The sequence below is a fragment of the Dermacentor silvarum genome, chromosome 10 (genome assembly GCF_013339745.2).
Source record: "Dermacentor silvarum isolate Dsil-2018 chromosome 10, BIME_Dsil_1.4, whole genome shotgun sequence".
Classification (NCBI taxonomy): domain Eukaryota; kingdom Metazoa; phylum Arthropoda; class Arachnida; order Ixodida; family Ixodidae; genus Dermacentor; species Dermacentor silvarum.
This window is the reverse complement of record NC_051163.1, coordinates 114170075-114197536: the sequence shown is the minus strand read 5'-3', so window position 1 is coordinate 114197536 and position 27462 is coordinate 114170075. Positions and strand designations below refer to the sequence as shown.

The following is a 27462-nucleotide window of genomic DNA, read 5'->3' as shown; positions in this document are numbered from 1 at the left end:
GCGCCGACTACGGGGGGGGCTCTGGGGCTCGAGCCCCCTCCGGAATTTTCCCGGGGGGCTGAGCCCCCCCCCCCCCCCCGGAGATCCGTAGCCTACCCCCCCCCCCCTCCGCCCCTAAAATGTCATTACCGGAGTTCTGTTACCCACATAATGTGAGGATTCTTTTGCGGTGCCTCCACATTTTCCCTTTTGTTGTGGCTAAAAGCTTACGGCACCATTGTTCGCACGGACGTTCACGGCTTCTAATTTATACTTTCGCTTTATTTCGGCAAATCCTGACAATAGGAGGACAAGCGCATTGGAAGCACCAGCGGTGGCTACCTCATCCGTGTTTCCTCACTTTAACAGACAGACAGACAGACAATGAACTTTATTAAAGGTCCTGAGGAGCACCGCCGCCGTTCAGGGCGGCAGCGCAGCGAGGCCACTCCCACGTGGGGACGGGGAGGCCGAGCCTCACCGCCGCGTCGTGGGCCCTCTGGACGGCCCTTAGCTGGTGCAGTAGTTTGGGGCTCCTTAGCTCGGAGCTCCATTCTTTAAACATTTAAAAAAATTTCCACTGAGGAAGACACAATATATTTAAATATATACAAAGGAGGTTAACAAAGAAGCTCGAGAACAAGTTAAGGACCGCACAAAGAGCGATGGAACGAAAAATCTTAGGAGTAACGTTAAGAGACAGGAAGAGAGCGGTGTGGATCAGAGAACAAACGGGGGTAGACGATATTCTAGTTGACATTAAGCGGAAGAAATGGAGCTGGGCAGGCCATGTAATGCGTAGTATGGATAACCGGTGGACCATTAGTGTTACAGAATGGATACCAAGAGAAGGGAAGCGCAGTCGAGGACGGCAGAAAGTCAGGTGGGATGATGAGGTTAGGAAATTCGCAGGCGCAAGTTCGAATGCGCTAGCGTAAGACAGAGGTAATTGGAGATCGCAAAGAGAGGCCTTCGTCCTGCAGTGGACATAAATATAGGCTGCTGCTGATACAACAGAAAAAGTTTATTATATTTTTTAAAGAGAACGAGTTAGCCAACTAAATGGATAGCCTATACCTAGAAAATGAATGTGTTGATGTATGTTCACCTCACTACCTCACTTCAAATTACTTTGCGTGCTTTTTTGACACTGAAAGAAACCTGCAGACTTCAGTGACCCCTTCGGCAGAGTCTTCTATCAACGGCGTGTGAAAAGCACGTGAGTGATATGTGTTTCAATATTGATTCTCTTTCCAGTAGGCAATGCTAACGACTGGCGATAAAATAAAAGAAAAAAAAGCTATTCTAATTATTTACAACATTTACGCATTAGGGATGGAAACATCGCCTCTTGCATGCAGAGGTCATAAATACGGGGTGTTTCAGCAAACACTTTCAAAAAATTTTTAAAGGTTGCCTGTGGCAGATAGCACAATTCTAGTTCATGAGCTGGTCTACTCGAACAGGTGGACCTTACTTGCACAAAAAATTGAAATGCATAATCGACTAATTAAAAAAAATCACCAATTAGGTTTTTAACATTTAACTTATGACCCGTGTTACAATTTACAAATTCTAGCCGTGGAATTCGCAAGGCGGATGCACTAGGTATAAATTCTCAGGATGGCACCAGTTTCGAGATATTAATTCCCGAACATTTCGAAGAAATGCATTGGCGTTCCAGTTACTTTTGCACTTACCCGCCGTGGTTGCTTAGTGGCTATGGTGTTGGACTGCTAAGCATGAGGTCGCGGGATCAAATCACGGGCACGGCGGCTGCAGTTTCGATGGGGCGAATTGCTAGAACATCCGTATACTTATATTTAGGTGCACGTTTAAGAACCCCAGGTAGTCTAAATTATTCCAGAGTCCTCCACTATGGCATGCCTCATAATGAGATCGTGGTTTTGGCACGTAAAATCCCATAATTTGTTCTTTTCATACTTTTGGGCTTTGATGCATAAAACGACGTTTTGTTGAGAAAGTGACTGGCACGCCAATGTATTTCCCCGCAAAGTTAGAGAATTAATATCTCGACACTGGTGCCAGCCTGAGATTTAGTTCAAAGTGGATCCACACTCCACGGCTAGAATTTGTAAATTGCAACATGGGCCAACATGGGTGGGCCAACATGGGCCATAAGGCATAAGGCCATGGGCCATAAGCTAAAAACTTAATTGGGTAATTTTGTTAATTAGTCGATTATGCATTTCAATTTTTTTTGCAAGTAATGCCCGCCTCTTCGAGTAGACGAGCTCATGAACTAGAATTGTACTATCTGCCACAGGCCACCTTTAAAAATTTTGGAAACTGTTCGCTGAAACACCTTGTATATAGAATTCACTCAGTAACCGAAATGATGCTAAGCCCGATTCACTCAAAATCGGAATAAATAGAAGTCTAGAAGTCATGCGCAGTAGCGCTTATACTCGGACTCAAAGTACTAAAAAGATAAAAAAAGAGTGCAGTTTGGCCGGGAAGGTGAAACAGTATTAGTGATAGCGAATTAGAAGACAATTACACGAAGGAAGATTCTTAGTGTGTAAATCCGTGTAGGGATCGCCCCCGTGTAAGGGCCGCCCCCATAACTTCACAGCCAATATTTAAAAAAAAAAGACATCCAATCGAGAAGCAATCGCGTACCATGCACTGATTCTGATCGGGCTCAACAGCGAATTATTGCGCACAGCAGACTTTCACGCGTCGCGACCGAATGTCGAGATTTACGGCAGATTTGATACTCGTAGTTGGAAAAATGAGGTCAAATGGCCCGGTCCCACGAAAGGCTTGTCAAAATCGTGACAGAAAAGTGTGGCCCTTACACGAGTCTATATGTTAGTTATAGTGGCCATATAAATTGTAGTAAACATTCACATAAAATTAAAATAGTAAGCACGGACCATGTAAACCTGTAAATACCTCACTGGATGACCTCGAGCAATCGCTTTCACAACGCTAGCAATGTGAAGAACGCCGGCAGTGGAGGCGAACGGTTCGTACAGCCGCGCGATTCACCGCAACTGAGAAAATTAGATTCATCATCATTATCTGCCTATTTTTATGTCCACTACTGACGGCCCCTGTGAGTGATCTGCGATGACCTCTATCTCTTAACTCTGCAACACTAGGGGTGCAGAAAGACAGCCCGGCAAGGAAGACAGTGCGCATGAAGTTAGCAGCCATCCCTGGTCGCCCTTTATCATTGCACCCACCAATGATTACCAACAATTAGATATGGCACGCAGGCCCCATAAGCGTCAGCCGCACACAGTCATTCACAGCTACGGTGGGGGTAGAGGAGAAGACGCGTGCTCTCCTTCCCATTCGCGTTTGATTACGTGACCTATACAACTAACCTGAATATTGAGCGCGTGAGAAATAAAGCCATCCAGCCGCCATCCTTTTCGGCTCACTGTCACGTGATTTTTCCTGCACCCACAGGGTCGCTCATGTATATGGCATTTGGATTTAATGCAGAACATCACGGCGACGACAACCGCGACAATTTGCCTGAAGTGTCGATATAATTGCATTCGCCATAAAGCTAGAAATAGAAAATTGTTAGCAGAGGGTGTATATATATATGGTTTCGGAAAGCTGGTCGGGCCCCGGAAAAATGAAAACTTTCCGCCTATGTGTTAGCGAGTGACAAAGGCTGCAGGTGGACCTCAGTACATGAACGGGTAATGCGAGCACAAATGGAAGTCTGTGATGGTGAGTTTGAGCGGACGTGAGTATGTGTGCAAGTGAGTGGCAATCAGTTGACGCGAGTGCAAGTGAGTACAGCGCCTACGAAAATATTGGTGAGTGAGTATGAGTGAGCATCAGCTTATTCTGCTCACCTATGTGTGAGACACCAAAAGACGACTGGCCAGCAGATGTGAAACCTTGATGGGTTATGCAAAGCAAACTTCACCTTAAAAAAAATGACTAGGCAGATTTAATACAGTTTTAGGCACTGACAACAGGCTACAGACCATGCCCTGCCGCTGAGTCTTCACGGTCTGCTGATGACCACAGCCGCCACTCAGACGTGGCGGCACCAGCGGCAGCAGCACCAACAGCAGTGGCAACAGGTGAGTGACCACTCCGAAGCCAGTCGTGACCGCTTCCTTTGTCCTCCAGCAGCAGATGCCAGTGCTGCCGGTCAACATCGGTCACCTGCCAACAAAAGAATACTGAGCTCTACTAGATCCCACATCGTAAGCTGCTCATGTATTTTTTTTTTAACATAGAGTTGGTATAAGACATAATATTTCGTATGGGTTATATGTGTGCCATAAGGCCTGCGTGTGCACAAATTCAAGGAGCATCCGTCCTGTGGTATCTGTAGTCGTGTACCAAGCGATCATAGCTAGATGTGGCACTGTAATGCAGGCTGGCTTGCAGAAAGGGGTTGGAGTGCTCTGCTTCAAAGGCTGGACAACTAATCCATACAGAGAGGTAAACATACGTCTCACATGTGCTCACACCTACCCATGCCTCAGACGTAAAGAAATATGAAACCTCTTTCAGTTCGAGCAACAAGTTGTCTTACCATTGGTTCACTTTAATTTGCCTTCAAGCAGGCACATGACTGTGAAGGATAACTGCAATTAAATTTTGGTTCTCCTAAACAAACATGGTTTCAGATTAGAGCACATATAAATCAGCCTCCATGCAAAATACTTAGTTTGAAATACGAATGAATGCATCGCAAAAGGCTTCCAAGAGTAGATGTGTTTGATACCAAAATTGAAAAAAGAAGAAACGCCACCATTAACATTCACCGGAAGTGACGCATGACTTGGAACAAACGGTTCCTGCTCAGCATGACCTCCGAGATTAGCCATTGCCAGAGGCTTCCCACAGCATGTTGAAAGATCTTGGAGGCGACGTGCTGACACTTACGTCATACTCGCCAACCACCAGGTGTGCGCATTGTCTGCTTAGGTGCCATTAAAAGCCTGGTACTAGGAATATAAGACAATTACCAGTCCTGTAGATTTGCCAAGATTACTTCGGTAGTATAGACTACTATAACCAAAATGCCAAAGTGAAACTTCGCTGCACTTCGCCCCTTAAACATGAGTGAGGAAATATACTTCGAGGAGATACTCCAAAAGTTAATTTATCTTTATACTTAGATTCTCCTGATCTTCAAAGTCTCAGTAGGTATTTTACTAAATTATTGAATAACACATCTCTCAGTTTACAAGTTACTTGCTCACTACTAAAAGAGCTAAAGTTCGAAATGAACAAGGTGCAGGTCCATGAGGGCAGCTCTCTGCTGATGAAAACAAAGTACTGCTGATGCCATGCAGTATTCAGTAATAACGGCAAAAAGCTCTAAAAAGGCTGCAGAGCTTGCCAGGGAAATCGAGAATCCACTCTTTGCATGTCCTGCAAGCAGCATTTGTGAATGCGGCTATGAGCATGCAGATATATTACTATTATTAAATATTTATTCAATATCATTATACAAGAACAAAAAAAGGGAAGAATCAACTGTGTTGACAACAAAGAAGGCAAGGTTGACATACATGGTGGTTCAAATGATTTGATGATTAAATGCTGATTATATCTTTCGATTCTGCCTCTTTGTGTCTTTTTTTTTTTCAGTCCTTTCATATTATTCAGTCCTTTCATATCTCATTCTAAGCGTATTTTACGTGCAATTCCAACAATGCTTTCTGCTTTACTGTTGACACCTGGTTGACCATGAGAGTGGTTTGTTGAGTAAGTTGCTACATGGTACTTTGTAAGGGTATGCCAGCGATTGGTAAGTATAACTACAAAAAATTGCATAACAAAAGAATAGGAAAGGTACCCAGCACCCCTTCTGTTCCTTTCTTTGTATCTTGCCTCAGGATTTTTTTTTTTGTTATCCTTTGCGTTTGGTGGCATACCCTTACAACTTGGTTGACCCTTTCTTTTTTTTTTTTGACCAAGAGGCCAGGTGTGCAAATCCAAGAGATTGTGCAGTCTATGGTGCCATTTAAATAAATTTGTACTATACTTGTGCTAAATACACTGGTAACTTTTATTTTACCTACTCTGCAACTAATTCTCGCTTCCTGTAGGCTATGGCAGAGTCATCTTTCAACACCATTGCCTTGCACGAGCCCTCCTTAATCAAGCCAACTCGCTATATTTCCCAAACGGCTTTGCCTCAGCAAATCCATATATGCAGTGGTGCACCTTTTACAGGGGTACAGTGCAATGTGGTTAATTTTCAACTCGACTGGCACTAATTAAGTTTGTACCACTAATTTTACCTACTCTGTGACTAAATCTTGCTTCTGATCTCCTCGAGGCCAATATTTTGATAACTATTTCAACTCGCTACAATGCTCTGCAGGTGCGAAAAGACTATTTTTTTTTTTGTAAGAGGTTACAAGATACCCAGGTCTAAGATACGCCAATTCATGTGAGGTCAGCTAAGAAGACCTTGTGTTAAAAATTCCAGCCCACGTAAGCCTCAAGGCTCGTGTGTGTGTGGCTGGGCAGTCACAGTCTGGCCCACATTTGCAGGCTGGGTAACAAAACAAACCAGTTAGCAAAAGGGAGAACATCCCTGCAAAAATATTATTAGTAATATTAAATAATAATAGTGAAAGTAATAATAACAATAATTACAGCCAGCTTGCACAAGCTGTTAATATACAATAAGCATCCATTCTGTAATTCAATAACTTCAAAAGATACAAGAATCTTTTAATGTTGAGCATGCACTGAAGTTACACAAAAATGAACACATGCATAACGTTCCTATACAAGGAAAGTGCAATAATAACTGTGTGAAGATATGATACACAAAATAAAACAAAATAGTATCATATTTAGATAAGAAATACATTAAGGCAAAATGTCTTTCATTTGCTTTAGGCAGGCGACATCCGGACGAATGTCAATTTCATCACAGTTGTGCAGAACATAGCAGGCATGAGTTCTTTTGCAAAAGGAAGTGTGAACACGAATGAAAACCAGTGCCAGATATGCATGAGGAGGAAACAATACTTATTAGCTCCAATAGAATTATTTGGTGGGCTTAGGCTTCCTGGCCTATCTCGATGAAGCAGGACAGTGAATTGGATGAGTCGGTGGAATAATGTAAATGCAGCACAGAGCACTGAATGGTAGCTAGTCCACTTAAAAATTATATTTTCTATTTATGCACACATTTTAATCAAACTTCCATCATTTATGTAATTTGACATTGATTTCAAATATGCAATCGATTATCCTTGTGCAACGAGTAGTTTTTCAAATAATAAAAAAAAATTGTTTTTGCATGGGCTAGTTTGGAGGTGAGCTCTCCATGAAATGCCGGTAGTTATGAAAAAGACCGGAATATCAAAATAATTGTGATTGATCAGAGTTTGAACTGTTGCAAGAATGGATGTCCTAGACTTATTTGGGCGAAAGCTATAGCTTGTCTATCTTTTTACAGTAATATGTAAATATTTTTACAGTAACATGTAAATTCATGTACAACAAAATATTACCTTTCAAAATTTCTGTAATAATATTTGTTCACATTTTAGGCCTTCTTCATTGTCTACCCTTCTGCTAGAAAACAAATTATTGCAATAGGATAAGTAGAACACGAGATATCACCACTCTGAAACAGAGACACGATCGGAAATGCTGTTATGAGAAAACAATAAAAACCCTCTCACAACATGTTCATGGCAATTATGACAAAGGCTACATCGATTAAAGATGATACAGGGGTCCAAACAAGCTAAAATAAATGCTCTACGCATATGTGAAGTAAAGGAACGGGAAACGGAAATTTTCTGCTCCAAAAAGTGCCTGTACTTCTTTGCACTAACCACACACCTATTTTCTCCCTGCACGTCGGCTCATTGCGCCTCATTTATGTCACGAACCTAGCTCATTCATGATGCGTTGCACCAAGAGTATCTACCACACAGAAGTAAGTCACTGACAAAATAAATGTTGACCTCATGGAGGAAGGAAAGTGACTAAGAGGGAAGATCATATGGCAGTTTCGGAGCGTAGTCATAAAGAATATAAAGGAAAATCTCATGGAAAGTGGGCCCTTGCTGCATGACCAGTAAGTGGTAATTTCTTGCCACCAAGTTCGCAGAGTGTGTGTCCAAGAGTAGAATGAGAAGCAGGCGTCCGGGAGCCAGTTGTGGCAAAAGCATCACCTCTTGTGGCAAGAGCATCACCAACAGCTGCCAAAAACCAAACAATGATTTGAAAGGCCTCGAAACCATGTAGGGCCTATTTCCCAAAAAGCCAACGCGAAGGTGAGCCCTAAAGGAAAGGAAGGGGTGGCATCAGAGAAGGTTGGCTTGCCAAGGCTAGCTGCCCGACGCCACATCCCCTCCTAAATTTGTGACCTCCCCATTGCTCAAACAGAAGAGAGGAGTGTGTCAAGAGGCACAGAGACACTGGGGCAGCTAGTGAGCAGAAAGCAGCCACTCACAAGTAGGTGCGTGATGTTGCGAACCGCACTCACGACGTGCACGTCCACAATGGCATGGCCAATGGCTGTGGAAGCCAGCTGGCCCCTTCCCTGCAGGTCTACAAAGCGCAGTTCTCCCATCTGCAAAGTGGGCGCAACACAGATTACATAAGCCACCGCTTCAGTATAAAAGGGGGCACGCACATACACAGCAAAAGTAAGCACTCCGCACCAGTGTCGCTGGTCGTGGGGAGACACCTCAGTGGCTATGGCATTTTGCTGCCCAGCACAAGGTCGCGGGTTCGATTCGCAGTCGTTGTGGCTGAGTTCTGATGCAGGTGGAGTGCGAGAACGCTCGTGTACTTAAACCTAGGTGTTGTTAAATAAGCCCTGGTGGTCAAAATTCATCTGAAGTCCCTCACTACTTCATCTGTCATAGCCTGTCTGCTGTTTTGCAACGTTAAACTTCACAATATCAATTGATCTGTTTACAGGAAATCAGTTTAGAGAAAACAAAAATTAATGACGAAGCTAACAATGATGCTTGTTTTCTAGAATCACTACATGTGAGCGTACCTTCAACCCATCAGAGAAGTCCTTTCTGAACCTACTTCACATAGTTCTCTTGAACACCTCTGCTACTCATCCTTCCACTCACTAGATGGTGCTTGTCACCCATCCATTAGCTACAGCTAACAATTGCAGGGGTGCTCAAATCTCTTGCGACCCCTGATGTTGTTTTCTCTGCATGGCTCTTGTGTCTCTTGGAATCCGGCTTCCCCGAGTAGCAAGTGCGGCGCCGGTGGCCGGTAGTTGTATAGTGGTACGAGAGATGGCGCGAGTGTTCTGCTGCTAATGCCATCTGACGGAGAGGATACCCGGGTGTGAGAGTAACCAGCCTCCTCCTCTTTTGGCCGTGGGAACTTAACGCATGCAAATGGACCTCGCACGTGCTCGACAGGGCACTTTGCGTGGGGCCACCCTATGGATGAACTCCCATTCGCTCGTGTGCGCTAGCTAGCTTGCTTATGCGCGTATGCACTAGCAAGCAATACCGTATACCATATATACTGATGTATATACTGATGCAATACCGCATATACTGATGTGATGGCCGCAGGTTTTTTTCCCGAGATTTGGGGTGAAATTCGGGGGTCCAGCTTTTACACGGAGAAAGACACACCATTTTTTAAAAAATATTTTCGGTGGTACTTGCCTTTATTGAACTACACTACTCACTCGTACTGGCTCTAGCTATTCTTGGCTATTCCTGTAGTGTGTCACCTGCCGGCTGGAATAAATGGTGACGCCCCACAGACCTGCGACAGCAGAATCTCAGAGGCTGTGCTTTGCTACCTGGAGGTGCCGAAAACTCTTGCGGCTGCCTTGTTTTGCCACCAATTAAAAAAAAGAAAGCTTCGGAATTCTCGCACCACACAACAGATAACACTGCGAACCTTCTCAAAAATCAAGATTGCGCTTATACACGGGTAATTTTTAAATATATTTTGGGGGAGGAATTTTTTTCTACAGAGTTATGGGTGCTGGTTTCACACAGGTGCGACCATTACATGAGTATATATGGTAAATGTCCTATCGTTTGTTTCCACTACTGTGCTGTCGTTCCTTTGTCCCAAGAGCACGCATGAGAACCCACACATTGACACTGTAACCTTCATCTGAGCATACAATTGAACTCCATATATGCATGACGTCTCGGTTAACTTGTGCCAAGCAATCGGCCATAACGTGTCTGCGAATATAAAGTCAGTGTGTTGGGTAGCCCACTTTTGGAAGGATCACCTCAGTGGCACTGAAATCAATGTCACCTCAGCATTTTTCCTTTGTGAGCACGGCGCATTCGCCACCACCTATGGCACTAGTACCCCAATGTTAAAGGATTTGAGGCCCTGTCAGGCACCCCAATGGCACCTTACACCTGGCCCACCTTGGCACGAGGGCAAATCAGAAAGTCGTTGCTCCTATTTTTTTTTCTTTTTAAGCCAAATTACGGCTGTAATGCGAAGTCAATATATCCATTCCCAGCGGTGGACCTTTCTTGGACCAACCCGGCCTTATCTGGCGGTAGCTCCGCGGCACGGTGCTGCTGTTGGCTGTTGAAGATGGCAGTTGTGGATCACACAACCACGGCGTACGAGCAACGAAGTGTGATTCATTTTCTATGGAGCAAGGGACGAACGCCCATCGAAATCCACAGGGAAATGCAGCCCACGTATGGGGAAAGGTGTCTCGCTTTGAGAAGTGTGAGGTAGTGGTGTTATCGCCACTCGCAGTTTGGTCTTTTTGATCGAGGCAATCGCGCTGTGCAGCACTGCGATTGCCGCTATATCAGGATTTGCGATCACTGCGGCTGCCGCGATCACGGGGCATCAATAGCAGCTGTCATGGCACCTGCTTGCCTGCCCTTACTTTCCAGCTCGAGTGGCAACATAAGAGAATGTCGGTACCTTTACTTATATTATGGTCCCTACTTTTATTTGTGGGGCCTCATTGGGTGTGGCTGTTGGCGCCCACTGGTGACCAGAATATGAAAACTAGTTTCAGACGACCTCCGAGACCAACCACACAATGCCCTGCACCACTCCAGTGACTTTTTGCTGATGCATACCGCAGCTAGCCACCCTACCAGAGCCAAAGCTGCCAAAGCTGTTCTGGCGTAGCATGGCTTAATTTCATTCATTTTTCTGCTTTTGGCATAATTTGCGTGAGTATAATGGTGTAATTGGTACAGAATTTCCACCCCTGCATTAAAAAGTCCTGCTTTGATGCCACTACAAGTACTACTACTGCCACTACTAACAACAAGCATTTTTACAGTACATGGAGCATCTTTGCATTCCATCTCCGTCGGAATGTGGCTGCTTCAGTCAGAAATTGACCCCCTGACCTTGTGCACAGCAGCAGAATGCCACAGCCACTGAGTAACAGCTGCAGCAAGTCAACATACAAAGGAATGGAACAACAACACACACACTCCTACATGACAACAAAGGTAGCCACATCCCATAGTTGCACAAAAGTGGGCTGCCACTGAAGGTCTTATGTGTAACATGGGACACACTGAGGAATAAACACTTGTAGGAAGGCAAACTCTGACCAAGCGAACTTGTCAACTAGCAAAGGTTCAGAATGCTCATCAAATGTTGCCACCTTACCTACATAGTCCCAACACGCACCTTTACTTATGACTATTTTTTACTCGTGCCAACAATGTGAAGAATTGCCACAGTTCCTCATTCATGCCAACAACGAAAATCACTGCACATTTTTTTTCAAGCTTCGAGTTACCAAGAAGAACCTAGTACACTGCATGATCCGAACAAATCATTGCACCAAACTGAGCCAAAGATGAACAAGCCCCCACCCCCTAATATGACACATGTGTAGAGCACCTTACCTCTGTGCCAACAACAGCCACTGGGACTCCCTTCAGAGTCTGCCACCAGCAGACACACGTAGGCACACCTGCGAGTACAGAAAGTACGAGTGCTTGATAAATCGTTGCAATAAGTAAAGCGGAGCACAAACTAATGAGGACAGCGCAGAAGAGAGAGATGAGAACTCACTTCTAACCGGTTTATTGGGAATACACATACATGAATGTATATGCCCCAGGACTTACAGTAATGACAAGAAAAGATATCACATTGTGTTTTTCTGTAAAAACATTTACTTCATACATTGAAAGGGTCCCCGAAATGATTTTTGCCGTATCTAAGTACATACGAGAGCATCTCTGATAGAATGCTTTCTTACAAGAATCTTATGTCAGCTCAATGTATCAAAAGAGCTATGAGGGGGTTAAACATTATGCTCCTCTTAAGCAGCAGCATTCTCCCTCAACTCGTATTCCATGTGGCCATGGCTATGTCCCTCCTTCTTGGGCACAACGTTGTGTATCGACACATGTCGTCCACCACGCTTTTTTTTGGCAGAAACTCTCTATTCCCCTATCCTTCCTACATGTGCACAAGCAAATGCACGCATACAGACAATATCTGTAGCAGACGATACGCATTGTCAGGTGGAAGTGTGCCGTTTGGTTTGAAGAAACCTCAACATTTATTGCATTTGTGTATTCATTTTCACAGTTGCATAAATTGCAATGTACACATATGCTACTACAAATAACCTTAGTAGGGCTGCATGATTCAAGTATTCCATTTGACGTCACGTGGGAAGCCAATAAGATTGATCGCCTGCGTGACATCAATCACCCATAATACATAAGATGGGCAGAAGTGGTTGAAAATGCGAGGAGCAGTGCCACTACGATCTGTAGCGATACAGATGTTTAACGCCTTTAAATAAATTACGTGCTTTATGCAGAGTACCTCAATTTAGCCCTTGATGATCACAAGGAAGTACGCTACCAACAGTGGCATTCGTACAAAATTGTCAAGATCGTTTCAGGGTCCCTTTAAAAAGGTATGAATTGCTATATTTTTAAATATCCTTTTTAGGCACTGTGAGAAAAATTGTGCACGCCGATACAGTGCATCAAAAGCATATGCCACAAGCACTGTGGGACAATAATGTTCTAACATCTACGTATTTTTTAACAGATTTTATCTTGAAACATGCTAATCTCAGGTTTCCCACAAAGTCCATATGCGTTGAGCAGTGATCCACTTCAAATCCATAATTGTAACGTGTTCCCAAAAGTAATTAATTAAAAATATATTCCGTGAGTTCAGTAAGCTGTCAGTTAGTGGCTGTTGCACAACTTTATACTTCTGCCAAAACAAACATCACATCAGCTGAAAAAATAACTTCTTCGTCATTACTGTACTGCTTTTGAGACGTCCACTGCGGTAGCAGTTCTTGAAGACCCAATTTCTGTGCATCGTGACCCACTGGTACATCATATGCCTCAGTCACACCCCTTTGCACTCTTCACAAGCTCCAGGCAGATGGCGCCACTGCGCTTGCAATTGCAGGCAACAAGAATTTATCACCTGTGCCAGCTCTTTTGCAAAGGTATAACTTCTGTGCTACTAAAAAGACCTGTACTTTCGCAGACGCACAGGTAGAACAAACACTGTGACTTACTGACAACCCATGCTGCAGTGAACATAACAAGGACTGCTTGCAGTATTCAATGCCAAAGCACCCGAGTCACATGGCATCACAAATGGCAGACAGGCATGGCAGCAAGCACAGCATTAAATTAGTGAATCACTGTTTTGCAAAATCATCGCCCCACGGTACGGTGCATTGAAGATGGCAAGGAGAGGGGCAAGGCACATCAACCAACAGATACCAATCTCTCATTCCTTTCTTTTTTTTTTTGTCTAACATTTGGATGGCTTTGAGATCCATGCACATAAGCCCTCCAGCAGGGGCTTTTCCCACAAATGTGATCTGTGCAAAGGGGGCGGGGGGGGGGGGTCACTTCAAGGTCACTTACCTCGGTCTCTGGAGAGACGAATTGCTTGTGTGTCATCCACCACATTTCTGGAAGAACTACGTGCGTTTTCCTCCTGCACAAGAAAATTTCTTGATTAATTGATTGACTCGCTGATTTCAACATCCCGAAGCATCATTGTGAGACACCATGAGTGATGCCCCTAGCCGGGCATCAAATTCATTTTCACCACCAGCACTTAACATGCACCGAAAGCACGGTACACGAACATTTTTCTATTCTTCTTTGCAAAAAAAATGTGGGTGGCTGGAAATCAAACCCAAAACCTTTTGCATAGCAGCAAATGATGATGATGATGATTTACTCGCATCCCCTTTGAAACGGGGTGGTGACAAAAGCCCTGCTTCAGTTACTCCGGCATGCTATACATGCTTTTCATTCTAGCTTCTTTCTATACATCTCTTTAATCTTTTTTTCTCTTCCGCAAAACGTCTCTATCTGCCATGTACCACTATCTATGCCTGTAACGGATCCGGTCGTGTCAATCACTTCCCTGCTTTTTTTTTTCCACTACTACTCTAGCTTATCAGAAAGCCATAGCCAATGCGCCACCATGGCAGGTAGTGCATAAACATGGTCCATGCCAAATGTTGAAGTGTGTACAATGCAACCTGCTAGAAGTTCTTTCGGGCTTAAGAGCAAGTCATGGACAATTTAAATTAAACAGCATCCAGTGGAAATCTCTTATTCATTAAGCAAGTGAGTGATGAGGTCACACACCCAAGAACTAGATGACTTGTCAGCAATGATATATTGAAGGGCTCCAGGTTAATTGGGACTGCCTGTTGTTCTCCATGGAGCATCAAAATTAAAACCGCTCCATCCCCTTGATATGCAAGTGCCACAGAAGGGAACTGATGACGTGACTACATCCTTAGAAGAAAAATAGCCGTAGCTGCTTGTGTACTTCAAGGCCCCTTTTCCATAGACATCTATGATGAAAACGCAATGACGCAAGCCATTTGTTAAAAATTCCGGGGTGTTATGTGCCAAAACCATGATACGATTATGAGGCACACCGTAGTGGGGGACTCCGAATTAATTTTGACCATTCGGATTACTATAACGTGCACCTAAATCTAAGTACACAAGTATTTTTGCATTTTGCCCATATCGAAATGCAGCCACCTCAGCCAGGATTGAACCTTCGACCTCAAGCTTAGCACCGCAACGCCAGAACTACTAAGCTACCCCAGCGGGCGAACCATATGGGCTCCCTCATGTCTCCAGACAATAAAAGATGTTGCTTGGCTAGTTTGTGCAAGTTTTCCAATTAGAATTATGATGCTACAAAAGAACACAGATGGAGAGAACCAACTTGCTTCTGGCAAGTGCATGCAAACACTTTGAACTAATTTATTTCCAGAAGAAAAAAGAGATTATATACATATACACAGCACATGCACATAGAGACAATAATGAAGAGCATCCACCAAGGTTTAATAAAGGGTGATCTCCCAGGAAGTTAAATACATTACTGGGGAGCACAATATCTGACTCAGTTACACATGAATTAGGACTTAGAGATTGACTCCAACCAAATAGGGTAATTTACTAGCCCGACGTTTTGGAACCAATTCGGCTCCTTCTTCAGGGGGAATTCTTCGGAGGTGACGGTGTGCCGCTTTTAAAAGGTCTGTCGTAACAAAGGAGAGGAAGGGGGAGAGAGCGTAAGGTGCGGAGACACTTGGCAGGGCACCTGTTCTAGAAAGACAAAATAGGTGGTGGGGGTGGGGGGAGGGCTTCGGCGTCGCTGGTCGGCTGGGTTGACCGATGCTGGGCACCCTTTAGTCGCGGGAATGCGTTGACGAGGGACAGGGGGGGGGGGGACGAGTTGTTTTGGTGTGGCTGACCTAGAGCGGGGGGGTCCTTTCTTCCCTTCGTCGCGTTTGCAAGGCCATGAACATACAAAAAAAGAAGAATGCCCTTCACGCGGTTTATATTACAAGCCGTGTTCTGAATGTGCCAAGACTCGAGTAGTAGCCTTTTTCGCCAGTTTGTCTCTGTTTGAAGGATTTGGGTTTCTTGGAAAGAAATCTTGTGGTCGGCGTCTTCGGAATGTTCGGCGACGGCGCTGCGTATTCGGTTGAATGTTCTGACGTCGTTTTCATGTTGTCTGATTCTTTCTTTTAGAGTTTTGGTTTCTCCGATGTACGACGCCGGACAGTCGGCACAGCTGATTTTATAGACGACGCCTTGAGCTTTTTCTTTTGGTGGACGGTCTTTTGGTTTAGGAATGAGGATATTCAAAGTGTTCATCGGTTTATGCGTGACTTTAAGGCCTTCTTTTTTCAATATTCAGCTGAGAGCTTCGCTCCTTTGACGTATGGTACCTTTGGTACCTTTGACGTATGGGATGGACACTCGTTTCTGTGGTCGAGGGGGAGTCAATGGTTGGAGGTCTCGTAGTTTGTTTTTTTCTTTTTTGTTGTCGGGTTGTTTTTCTAATGAATTCCGTTGTATAGCCGTTCCTCTTGAGTTCGTTGAGAACCGTTCTCCTTTCTTTCTTTTGATCTGATTCCAATGTGCAATGAGTTTCGACTCTTTTCAATAAAGAATTTACGACCGATGCCTTGTGGTTTGCCGGATGGTTGGCTGCGAAGTGTAGGTAGCGGCCTGTGTGGGTTGGTTTTCGGTAGACTGAGAATTTTAGATTGCCGTTTGTTCGTGTAACTTGTACATCTAGGAATGGTAACGATCCGTTTTGTTCGCGCTCTGACGTGAACTGTATATCTGGGTCTATGGAATTTAAATGGCTCTGCAGGTTTTCGACTTGCGACTCCTTCACAATACAGAAGCAATCATCCATGTACCTGAGGAAAACTTTTGGCTTCGGGGAAAAAGTACTCAGAGCTCTGTCTTCAATATTTTCCATAGTTAGGTTAGCCATGGTGACGGAAATTGAGGCCCCCATGGGAGTTCCTCTCACCTGCTTGTAGTAGCTGCCTCGGAAGGTGAAGTAGGTATTTGATAGGCATAGCTCGAGAAGGCGGCAGATCTCGTCTACATCTCAAGGAAAGAACTATATCAAAGCCCTGAAAGGCATCTCCACCTTCAAAACCCACTTAGACTTCACCCGGAAATGCAAAGACCAAAACATTGTTCCACGAAGTCTCCAGCTGCGCCAACCTATGAACACAGCGGAAGGCCGGGACATCATCAACAAGGCTCAGCAAAGACTGGTGACAGCGCGGATACACGAGTGCCACACAGTGATTAGGAAGAAAGAAGTCGACGCGTTCTTCGCCAGAAGACAGCTCGAACACAAGGTACCCCATCTTTTTTCACCAATTGATTCGTTTGTGAAGACCATTGCGTCCTCAGAGGAAAATAAACACCACGAAACGCAGAAGAAAAAACTCTCTTCTTTAATCAAGCAAACCGAAAAACCAGGAGTGTTGGACAGGCACACAGAACCGAATTTATCATCGAGAAAACTCACAACAGAAGAGACTTCAGTCCTGGCAAAAGGTCATAAATTCAATGTCACCACAGATAACCTCCCCCTGCCCAAGATTGTCGCCGCCCTCGAGAGCGGCATCCAGCAGCTGGACCCTAAAGTGCGGGAACCGCTGAGAATAAAAGCAATAGGCATAATAAGGTGCAATAACAACTGCCGAAGAGAAAGAAACTTGTCGTCTGACGAAATAAGAGCGCTGCGATTACTGAGGGAAGATGGGGACATTGTAATTCTACCAGCGGACAAGGGCAACGTCGTGTTAAACATGCAGCACTACGAGGAAAAGGCGTCCACCCTCCTTAACAGCCAAGACTACGAAAAATTAAAAAAGGACCCCACCACAAGGACCCAATCAGTACTGAATAAGACGCTGGTCGAAATTTTCCGAAACCACCCAAATTCTCGAAATCTTTATCTAAAATTAATGTGCAGGAACGGGTCCGCACCAGCCTTTTACGGCTTGCCAAAACTCCATAAACCCGGAATCCCCTTACGGCCAATCGAAGACTATTCATGCTCCCCACTTCGATCACTATCCACATACTAGCACCAGATTATATCACCACTCACTGGAAGGACAGCACCCATGTGCGCAACCCAGAAAACTTCATCAAGCTCATATCAAATGTACGCCTCGAAGATGATGAATGCCTGGTCTCTTTTGACGTGATCTCTTTGTTCACCAGAGTACCCATTCAGTTAGCTATATCCGCAACAAGGGATGCCCTGGAACACGACGACACACTCGACGAGAGAACCCCCTTGAGTGTAGACGAGATCTGCCGCCTTCTCGAGCTATGCCTATCAAATACCTACTTCACCTTCCGAGGCAGCTACTACAAGCAGGTGAAAGGAACTCCCATGGGGGCCTCAATTTCCGTCACCATGGCTAACCTAACTATGGAAAATATCGAAGACAGAGCTCTGAGTACTTTTTCCCCGAAGCCAAAAGTTTTCCTCAGGTACATGGATGATTGCTTCTGTATCGTGAAGGAGCCGCAAGTCGAAAACCTGCAGAGCCATTTAAATTCCATAGACCCGGATATACAGTTCACGTCGGAGCGCGAACAAAACGGATCGTTACCATTCCTAGATGTACAAGTTACACGAACAAACGGCAATCTAAAATTCTCAGTCTACCGAAAACCAACCCACACAGGCCGCTACCTACACTTCGCATCCAACCATCCGGCAAACCACAAGGCATCGGTCGTAAATCCTTTATTGAAAAGAGTCGAAACTCATTGCACATTGGAATCAGATCAAAAGAAAGAAAGGAGAACGGTTCTCAACGAACTCAAAAGGAACGGCTATACAACGGAATTCATTAGAAAAACAACCCGACAACAAAAAAGAAAAAAACAAACTACGAGACCTCCAACCATTGACTCCCCCTCGACCACAGAAACGAGTGTCCATCCCATACGTCAAAGGTACCAAAGGTACCATACGTCAAAGGAGCGAAGCTCTCAGCTGAATATTGAAAAAAGAAGGCCTTAAAGTCACGCATAAACCGATGAACACTTTGAATATCCTCATTCCTAAACCAAAAGACCGTCCACCAAAAGAAAAAGCTCAAGGCGTCGTCTATAAAATCAGCTGTGCCGACTGTCCGGCGTCGTACATCGGAGAAACCAAAACTCTAAAAGAAAGAATCAGACAACATGAAAACGACGTCAGAACATTCAACCGAATACGCAGCGCCGTCGCCGAACATTCCGAAGACGCCGACCACAAGATTTCTTTCCAAGAAACCCAAATCCTTCAAACAGAGACAAACTGGCGAAAAAGGCTACTACTCGAGTCTTGGCACATTCAGAACACGGCTTGTAATATAAACCGCGTGAAGGGCATTTTTCTTTTTTTGTATGTTCATGGCCTTGCAAACGCGATGAAGGGAAGAAAGGACCCCCCCGCTCTAGGTCAGCCACACCAAAACAACTCGTCCCCCCCCCCCCTGTCCCTCGTCAACGCATTCCCGCGACTAAAGGGTGCCCAGCATCGGTCAACCCAGCCGACCAGCGACGCCGAAGCCCTCCCCCCACCCCCACCACCTATTTTGTCTTTCTAGAACAGGTGCCCTGCCAAGTGTCTCCGCACCTTACGCTCTCTCCCCCTTCCTCTCCTTTGTTACGACAGACCTTTTAAAAGCGGCACACCGTCACCTCCGAAGAATTCCCCCTGAAGAAGGAGCCGAATTGGTTCCAAAACGTCGGGCTAGTAAATTACCCTATTTGGTTGGAGTCAATCTCTAAGTCTTAATCAATTTTCCCAACCAGACAGGTAATTCTGTAGAAATGTTTAACTTCAAGTTACACATGAATCACAATTTTTCATGATAAAGTAAGGTCTCGGCAAACTCATGCCCACAACTGTATTGCAACTTCACTTTAGAATCCGAGTCAGTGATAGCACAGGTTCACATGAGCCAGTGGCGCACCGACGGGGGGCGATTCGGGGGTTGTGACCCCCACCCTGAGGCCGATTTAACCCCGCCTTTTGTTTAACCCCTTTTGTTTCCTTACGCATTTGAGTACTGCAACTAAGATGTAAGACGCGCAATCGACTGCACACTCGCAAAAAGCGCATTTTTTTGACAATTTCCTGCGAAGAAATTGAAAATAGTGCTGTTTAGATGGTATTGGCAAACTGTCAACCCCCCCCCCCCCCCCTGGCAGAGATCCTGGGTGCGCTACTGACATGAGCAATGACCTACAAAGACGAGAAAGGTGCAAGCCAGCAAGTTACACCTGACACGAAAGTACCATTGTTATATCCAATATCCATTATAAGCATACGTGCTACATATCAGCAAAATAGAAAATTTGCAATGAAGTCCATGCGAAAGAAATACAAGCGTTATGCCTCAAACAGGCCAGCCAAGTGTCTCCTGTGGATTCTGATGGCCTGTTGGCGGCTTGCTGTGCCAATACATGGCCCGTGAGCAACACTAAATTACAAATGCACTTTGAAAAACAGTGCGAATGGGTATGTCTTCTTTCGGGCATTTGACATTTTCACTAACAGAATACACATTGAAGCAAAGCTTTGTTAGCCTCTTCCCCAGCGATTGGCGTTCGCTGTCGTTTCTTTGTCGGATATATTTGAGGGTATACATGCACAACTTGTGCCACTGGGCATGTGCCCGAACAGGCCACATCGACACTGCGTGCGTGCTACGGAGTATGTGCCCATGCTTGGCTTGGCCAGTGGCCCAGAATGTATGTGCCACTGTGAGGGAAATGAAGCACTAAATGTATTTAGTCACGTGTCACACTTCTCTGTGCATACAGCTTTCATCAACGCTTTGCCTCGACAAGCATCACTGTCATAAGTTGCGCTTGCTGCGTTGCAAAGAAAAGGTGCAGACGACTAATGCAACAAAGATGAAGGCACAAGTATGATCGTGTAACGGCACCGGAAGAAGTGGTAGAAAAAAACGAAGAATGGTCAGGGAGCCTTGCAGTGCGAGCGAGGAACGTGGGAGTGGCACCATTGTGAGAGGAGAGGCGAAGAGAAGAAGGCAGCAGCGGCAGAAGAAGCAGCCTATCGAACGACAGGTCCGGACTCCTGCCTACGCCTCGTGCTCCTGAGCTTGCAACTCCACGCCTGAAGCTGATGTACGTCTGCAGAACGTCCAGCGGAGCTTCGACCACAGCATCCATGTTCGTGGCCTATCTTCCTGGCCTATGCTCATACCCAGTCCTGTCACGTCTTCTGACCACCTGTCGTCTTGTGGACGGCCCTAATCGCAGCAGATACTCCCCACCTGCATCATTCCAGCCTCTGACGAGCTCCGACACTGCACCTCTAACCAGAGTGACGTGTGAACTTTGATGTTTGACATACCCAGTTTGGGGATTAACTTATGACTTTGTATTTAATGCGTTTCTAGTTCCTATTTTGTTATTGTGCAGTGTCCTGGAAGACTTATAAAGTGTGTTTGTGTATGCGCGACAGGGAGCGTACGCTTCATCGTTTTGTCTGAAGTTGGTTCTTACTTACAAGTTCCAGAACTTGCAGCGGTGGACACACCCAAACCGTGACAGTCATACATCACATGACCCTCGTGACGCAGACAGATAACAACTTCACCACTGCTAATTTTTTTACACAAATCTTGTTATTATGATGTTTCAGGCAACTGCCAAATTAATGCGCAGATTTAAATTTTCATCTAGCTGTGATATTGATAACATCAACTCAAACATTCTGAAAAATACTGAAGTGTACTCCTCAACCTTTTCGTCGCACCTCGTCACCCTTCCTTTTTGCAACACTAACCTGTTTCATGATTAACTTATACCCAAGACTACCTCAGAATGGAACCACCTTCCCAGTGTCATTGCCAGCCTTGAAGATGCACAGTCATTCAGGGCTGTCATTATTGACCCCTAGTCTGATAAACCTGCGCTGCTATTTGTTAATAAGTTTTGTAGTTTACATGTATAATAATGTTACTTATGGCATTGTCATTCAAGGCCTCCGTTATTGACCAACTATTAGAATAAGCTACACTGTTAATTATTCATTTTGTTTTCATTTATAATAACATTATTTATGTTATTGCTGTTGCATGAACACAACGTATCCACCCCCTCTGTAGTGTTCTTCGAGCCCTGAAGTTACTGCAATAAATAAATATACTACAGGTGACAAGGCTGTGCTCGTGTCGTCCACCCGCTCAACAACCATCTTCATGTCATTTAGGTTCCAACATTGCATTGAATGTGCATGTGCTTTTAGGAATTCGTGTCTTAGGTAGCTTCATGCTATAGCATGAAGCTTCATGCTATAGTCAGGTGGATGAGAATTTTTTTCTTTCATGAACCTTTTTCCACCTATATATTCTGCAGGATTGAACGGCCATATTCAGTGTCTCTCTGCTACGAGTTGTCAATTAATTTCGCCTCGCTTTGCGATTTGCTAGCCTTCTGGTTAGTTCAAACCAGTATTGGGTTTCCTCAGAAGCTTCGTGCTACAGTCGGGTGGATGATAATTTTTCCTTTCAATAATGTCCCGCCACCTTGCGAACATCCACAGAACCGATCTGCGGGACATATTTTTGAGCTGTGAGCAAGGAAATATTTGTTTCGTTGCAATTGCCATCGTCTCGGGTCCTGTAGTTTCGGTTTCGTTATAGCAGTAGACTACTCATTGGAGTAAAGCACGGCTGACCCAGTCTTACATTTATTTCGTTATATCCAATAATTTGTTATATCAACGTTTCACTGCAGTCCTCTGTAGTGTCCCTTGAATGTGAACTCTGTCCCCACAGCTCACCATGAAGGGCACGATGTCCCAGACGAGCAGCGCACTACCGGCAGTGGCGAGAACAACCTTGGTGCCCAGAGGGTCCATACACAGCGCCACCACATCGCCGAACGGATGCGGCTTCCGCGGTGTTGACCACGGCAGACTCCACAAGCGAGGCCGGGGGTCATGTAGGTGCCGCAGGTACAAGATCACATGCCCTGCAACGCGGTCAAGCACTCGTTATTCTCAAAAAGATAATTAAAACAGCAAATACTGACAATGCTGATTCATTGGCGGGGCTTTAACACGCTGAAGGCAACACAGATGCTACGACAATCACTGTATGGAGGGCTTTTGAGTAATTTTGATGACCCGGAACGCTTCAAATTAATGCGTACCCAAAGTGTACTACATCAGCATTTTGCATTCCCTTTCTATCAGAACGCGGCCACCACAATCGGGCAGCACAGTCACTGAACCTTGTATGTGGCAACCAATACCTTGACAGTCCAGTAGACAAGTAGATTTTAGTTCAACGCAGATGACCACAAAAGAATAGATGCAATAAACAGGACAGCCACTGACTGACAATTGTTTATTTGAAATCCAGGAAACGACCTAGTATATGAAAATTTCTATGGAAGCACATGGTGCCAATCATCCAATCATTATCATTTAAGCGTAGTTCAGTGTGCACGAACAATATACTGCATTTCCTCTCATACAGTGACATTAATGTATCGCTAAGGCACTTTTCTGCGTTTAATGAATAATACTTCCAATATTGCACGTTCTACCACAGTTTTGCTGCTTCCAATATCTGTACCATCTAAAAATGCGGCTCACATAAACACGCAGAAACGTGTGCTGCAATGCACATTGTCATTATTTATTCTTAACATAGAGGGGACGTTCCCTATATCTCAGTCGCTGATGCAGTGTCCCATTTGTTCTATAAAGCTCCTTGCTACACATCAACAGAATCTCACAGATTACTCCTGCGTAAAATTTTACATACAGCCTGGCATGTTTGTTTTCCTGGCAGCCAGTCAAGGGCTGCTCTAGCTATTCCCGGTCACAGACCAGCTGGCCCATCAACGAGCCCTTCTCGACAGACCGCACACAAAACACATTGGCTGTTCTTCATCTTGAACTGTTTCGTTGTGCTTTAAATTAAACAGAATGTCCTCAACCACTCGCCTGTACAGCGAATGGTCCAGGACAAGCCATTCTATGTTGGAATTTCTTAGGAGAAACGTCTGGCATCGCATGCCCTGCAGAGACGAAGCACCAAGGCCAGCAAGCAAAGTGCTTAACCTGACAGGTGTAGCCATTTCAGACAATCACACGGAAGTCCTCGAACTAGGACCGAAGTTCTGCATGGAACCATATATCTGAACCATATTGAAAAGATAGCTACAGCCAGATCTGTCAAGGCAGGATAAAGAAGATGAGAAATGGCAATTAATATTGGAGCGTGTAGATATGCTAACGCACTCCGATGGCATTACAAATGGAAGAGCGTGCAGCTTCCAACCTACTAACTTACCCAGCTTTGTTCTTATTTTGATTAATTGTGTATATCGAAGCTGCAGCAAGGCCACGACAGTTTTGCAAATCGAGTCCACTAGGTAAAACAATGTTCCCAAGGCTCATCAATCACTCCCATTTTGTAGCAACTGGACTCATTGCACAGAGGCTGGCTTGCCGTGTTTTGTCACTTTACTTGACTGTCTAGTGCAAATCTACACTGGTTTCTACTTGGCATCCATATTGTCATTCTAACTGTCTGCCTGCTCGGTACATCGCATATTGCTTGTATCCCGTCCACTTCTTCCACTCACCATGAAAACCAGAATTTGAAATAGCCGGTTTGTGAATAGAGTCAACAGTGCAGATAAGAGGACAAAAAAAAAAAAGAGCGTGAAAGAAGAAAAGAAAAGCGTGAAAGAATCCCGTGAATGCACACAAAATGCCTCGAGTGGCCAGTCGCGCAACAATATTACAAGTATTAGCGGGCTTCTTTCACGCTCGGAAAAACACTTTCATGTCGCATGTATTGAGCAACAGAAAGCTGTATCGGGAGTGTTTCATGTTGGCCTTACCATTTTCTCATTGACACTTTTTTCACCTAATTATAATATTTGAGAAGTTAATTAATTAAGACTAATTAAGTAATTAGGTGGAATGCAAAAATTAATCCGAGTATCTCCAAGCGACGGCAAACAACATTACCTTGGTTCTGTCCCCCTACGTGGCATTTGCATAATTTTAAATCTTGCTGCATGATAGTTGGGACATACTGTATTTATACAGTGCATTTTAAAATGACATTTAAAAAAAAATTTTTTTCTTGTGTAACATTGGCATGCACCGTTGTAGATGCACAACCCAAAAATACATTATATATATATTGTAACACGATATATATATATATTATTTCCTTTTAGCTGCACTAAGCAGTATAACGTTTATATACAAACTGAGTCTGAGTGCTCCTGATGCCATGGTGTAGCATACTTCAAATCATGCTCATAGCCTGGCTGAGAAACATACAGAGGATGCATAGCATAATTGCCGAGGCACAGGTAAATGCTGTAAATTCATTAAGTGATAATCGAGAAATAAAAAAAAGGCAGTAATGATAATAACAAAAATATATTTTAAAAAGTTGGGGATGCGCACAGATATGTCAAGTAATACATCACTAAACTGCATGCTTTTCATTTATTTATTGCCATCTATAATACTGTGTTTTCATTCTTGGCCATGCTCACTTAAAATCCCTCCTGTATGTCAACTGAATTAAACGAATGCTAGGAATGATAACAAGTACAATTAAGATATGATAATTAATTGAAGCAAAATGTTATTTTATGAGACGCACATATTGCGTTTAGATAGTTTTACGATAGCTAGAAATATTTACCACGAATACAGTGTCATAAAGAAAGACCACCTTTTCCACTAACCATATTTTTCTTCATTTATTAACTTTCCTAGCTAGATATTGTATTTCATTAAATAATGTTTCTGCTGACCCAATATATTTATGGAGGACGACTGTTGCAGTATACTGTCATTATAACCTGAAACTGTACCTCATAATATAGGTATATACGAGACCGAGCAATTTCCTGATGCAAATTGATGAAGCGGTCTCGAGTTGAAATGCTTTGCACTAATGGCACATATTCGACAGGTAATTTCAAAGCACTTCAGCAGTGCAACAGAAGTCGTGCAAGACAGTAACCGAGCCTTGAGCACAAGAATAGGTGAGCTCCAATCATGATAATACCAGCCTAATTATTGCTACTACACCAAGACATCACTCGATTAAATACAGCTTTCAAGCCGTATTTCAGAAATTTTGTAACAGCCACTTTTATTTTAATATGGCCAGCCGAATGTGCCTCATGCATTTTGGTCATGTGGCCGGATGCCAGAAAAATGAAAGACTGCATCACACATACGCGGACTAGTTTATTTGTGTGTGTTTAGTTTCGCTTTGTATTCATCGCATATTTGCTCAACTTTATCGCGATTTCATGTACATTTCTGGGCCAGCTGATATTATGTATTGCCTTTCAATTGTCTTTTTGTTTACTACGATGTCACGCAGTTCACAACTGCGCGCTATGATATTGTGTTTTGTTTGCATAATTTTATTTGTATTATGCATGCATAGTTCGGCAGATACGTACAGTTTTGTTGTTTCTTTTTTATTGTTTCAATGTTCCGTTTTGCCAGCAGCCACTTCAGACTTATACAAGCCCCTGGCAACGAGTTAAACCAATTTTCGCACTCTCCTGTACTCTCCTTTCGCACTCTCCTATAACAAAATACCGAACTGAAATAGAATCAATCTGCTGCTCGGTGGAATATGGCGCATGATCCAAGTACCTGTATCATTCAGCACGTTTAGCTTTAAGTGAAAACGGAGTTAAACCAGTGTGTCGTAAAAAAAAAAATACACGTTAATTTTCCACCGCTAAACAGATATTCAAACTATTTTCACTTAGCCCGTGCGCATACCTATGATATACGTAAACGGGCCATGCATTAGATTGAAAACTAGCAGCATCCGCTCCCACGTTATCTCACCTACGGCGCAAAGATAAGAAACAGTTATCAAACGTTTTCCTTACCACTGCTGCAGACAAGGACCAAGATCTGCCAGTCGGCGTTCTCGGCAAACGTTGATAAAACCACCGACGCCCGAACACCGTCATGACGGCGAGCTGACGGCAGAGACAGCAATCGCGTCGTTTCGAACAACTGAAACATCTCCGCGAAGTTGTTTTTTCTCGAGCTTACTTAGCGTATCTGCATTAGTCTACGCGCCGCTTTCGCCACTCGAACATGCGTCAAATCCATTCCGTCTGCCTGTCGCGACTTTGTGGGAAAGCCGACTTTCGGTGAAAACGGAAGCTAAAGCTGCGCGCATCGACTGCTCAAGATCTTAACGGTTTCACGGAAACAAAACTTAGGTGGTGCTCTATTGACCGGAGTGGCTATACTATATACGCCGAAAGGGTAACGTAGTTTCCTCAGACAACACTTTCTAGTTGTGTAAATAAAGGGTATTTGAAGGGATGGGGTGAAAGAGCAATACGGAGCCACCGTACCCACACGCACGCACCAATAACAAAAACTTTCTGCCGCGGCGTAACAGCGTTGCTCACCCGAGCTCGCGCTCTACGGCCAAAGTTAACGCGCAGCTTGTGCACCACCGCGCGTCGTGTTTAGATAAGTAAAAGTGCGGGTTATGCATAATTGCATGTACTTAACATAAAATAGATTAACGGTGACGCGGACAACGCTTTAGTGATGAATTAGCGCTATTCACGACGTAAAGTTCTCACAGTCTTTTCTTGATCGTCCCGCGCAACGCCGCTG

The 27462-nt window shown here is 44.3% G+C and overlaps 1 protein-coding gene across 1 annotated transcript in view; it reads right to left on the bottom strand.

Moving 5' to 3' along the window:
- Window positions 1–27371, bottom strand: part of LOC119466504 (uncharacterized) — a 122425-nt gene extending 95054 nt beyond the window's left edge. The window contains 6 exon segments of the mRNA XM_049657416.1: window positions 3957–4140; window positions 8420–8539; window positions 11817–11884; window positions 13830–13902; window positions 22591–22781; window positions 26712–27371. Of these exon segments, the coding sequence (XP_049513373.1) occupies window positions 3957–4140; window positions 8420–8539; window positions 11817–11884; window positions 13830–13902; window positions 22591–22781; window positions 26712–26850 (775 nt within the window). The 5' untranslated portion in view covers window positions 26851–27371.
- Between the last annotated feature and the right edge of the window lie 91 nt (window positions 27372–27462).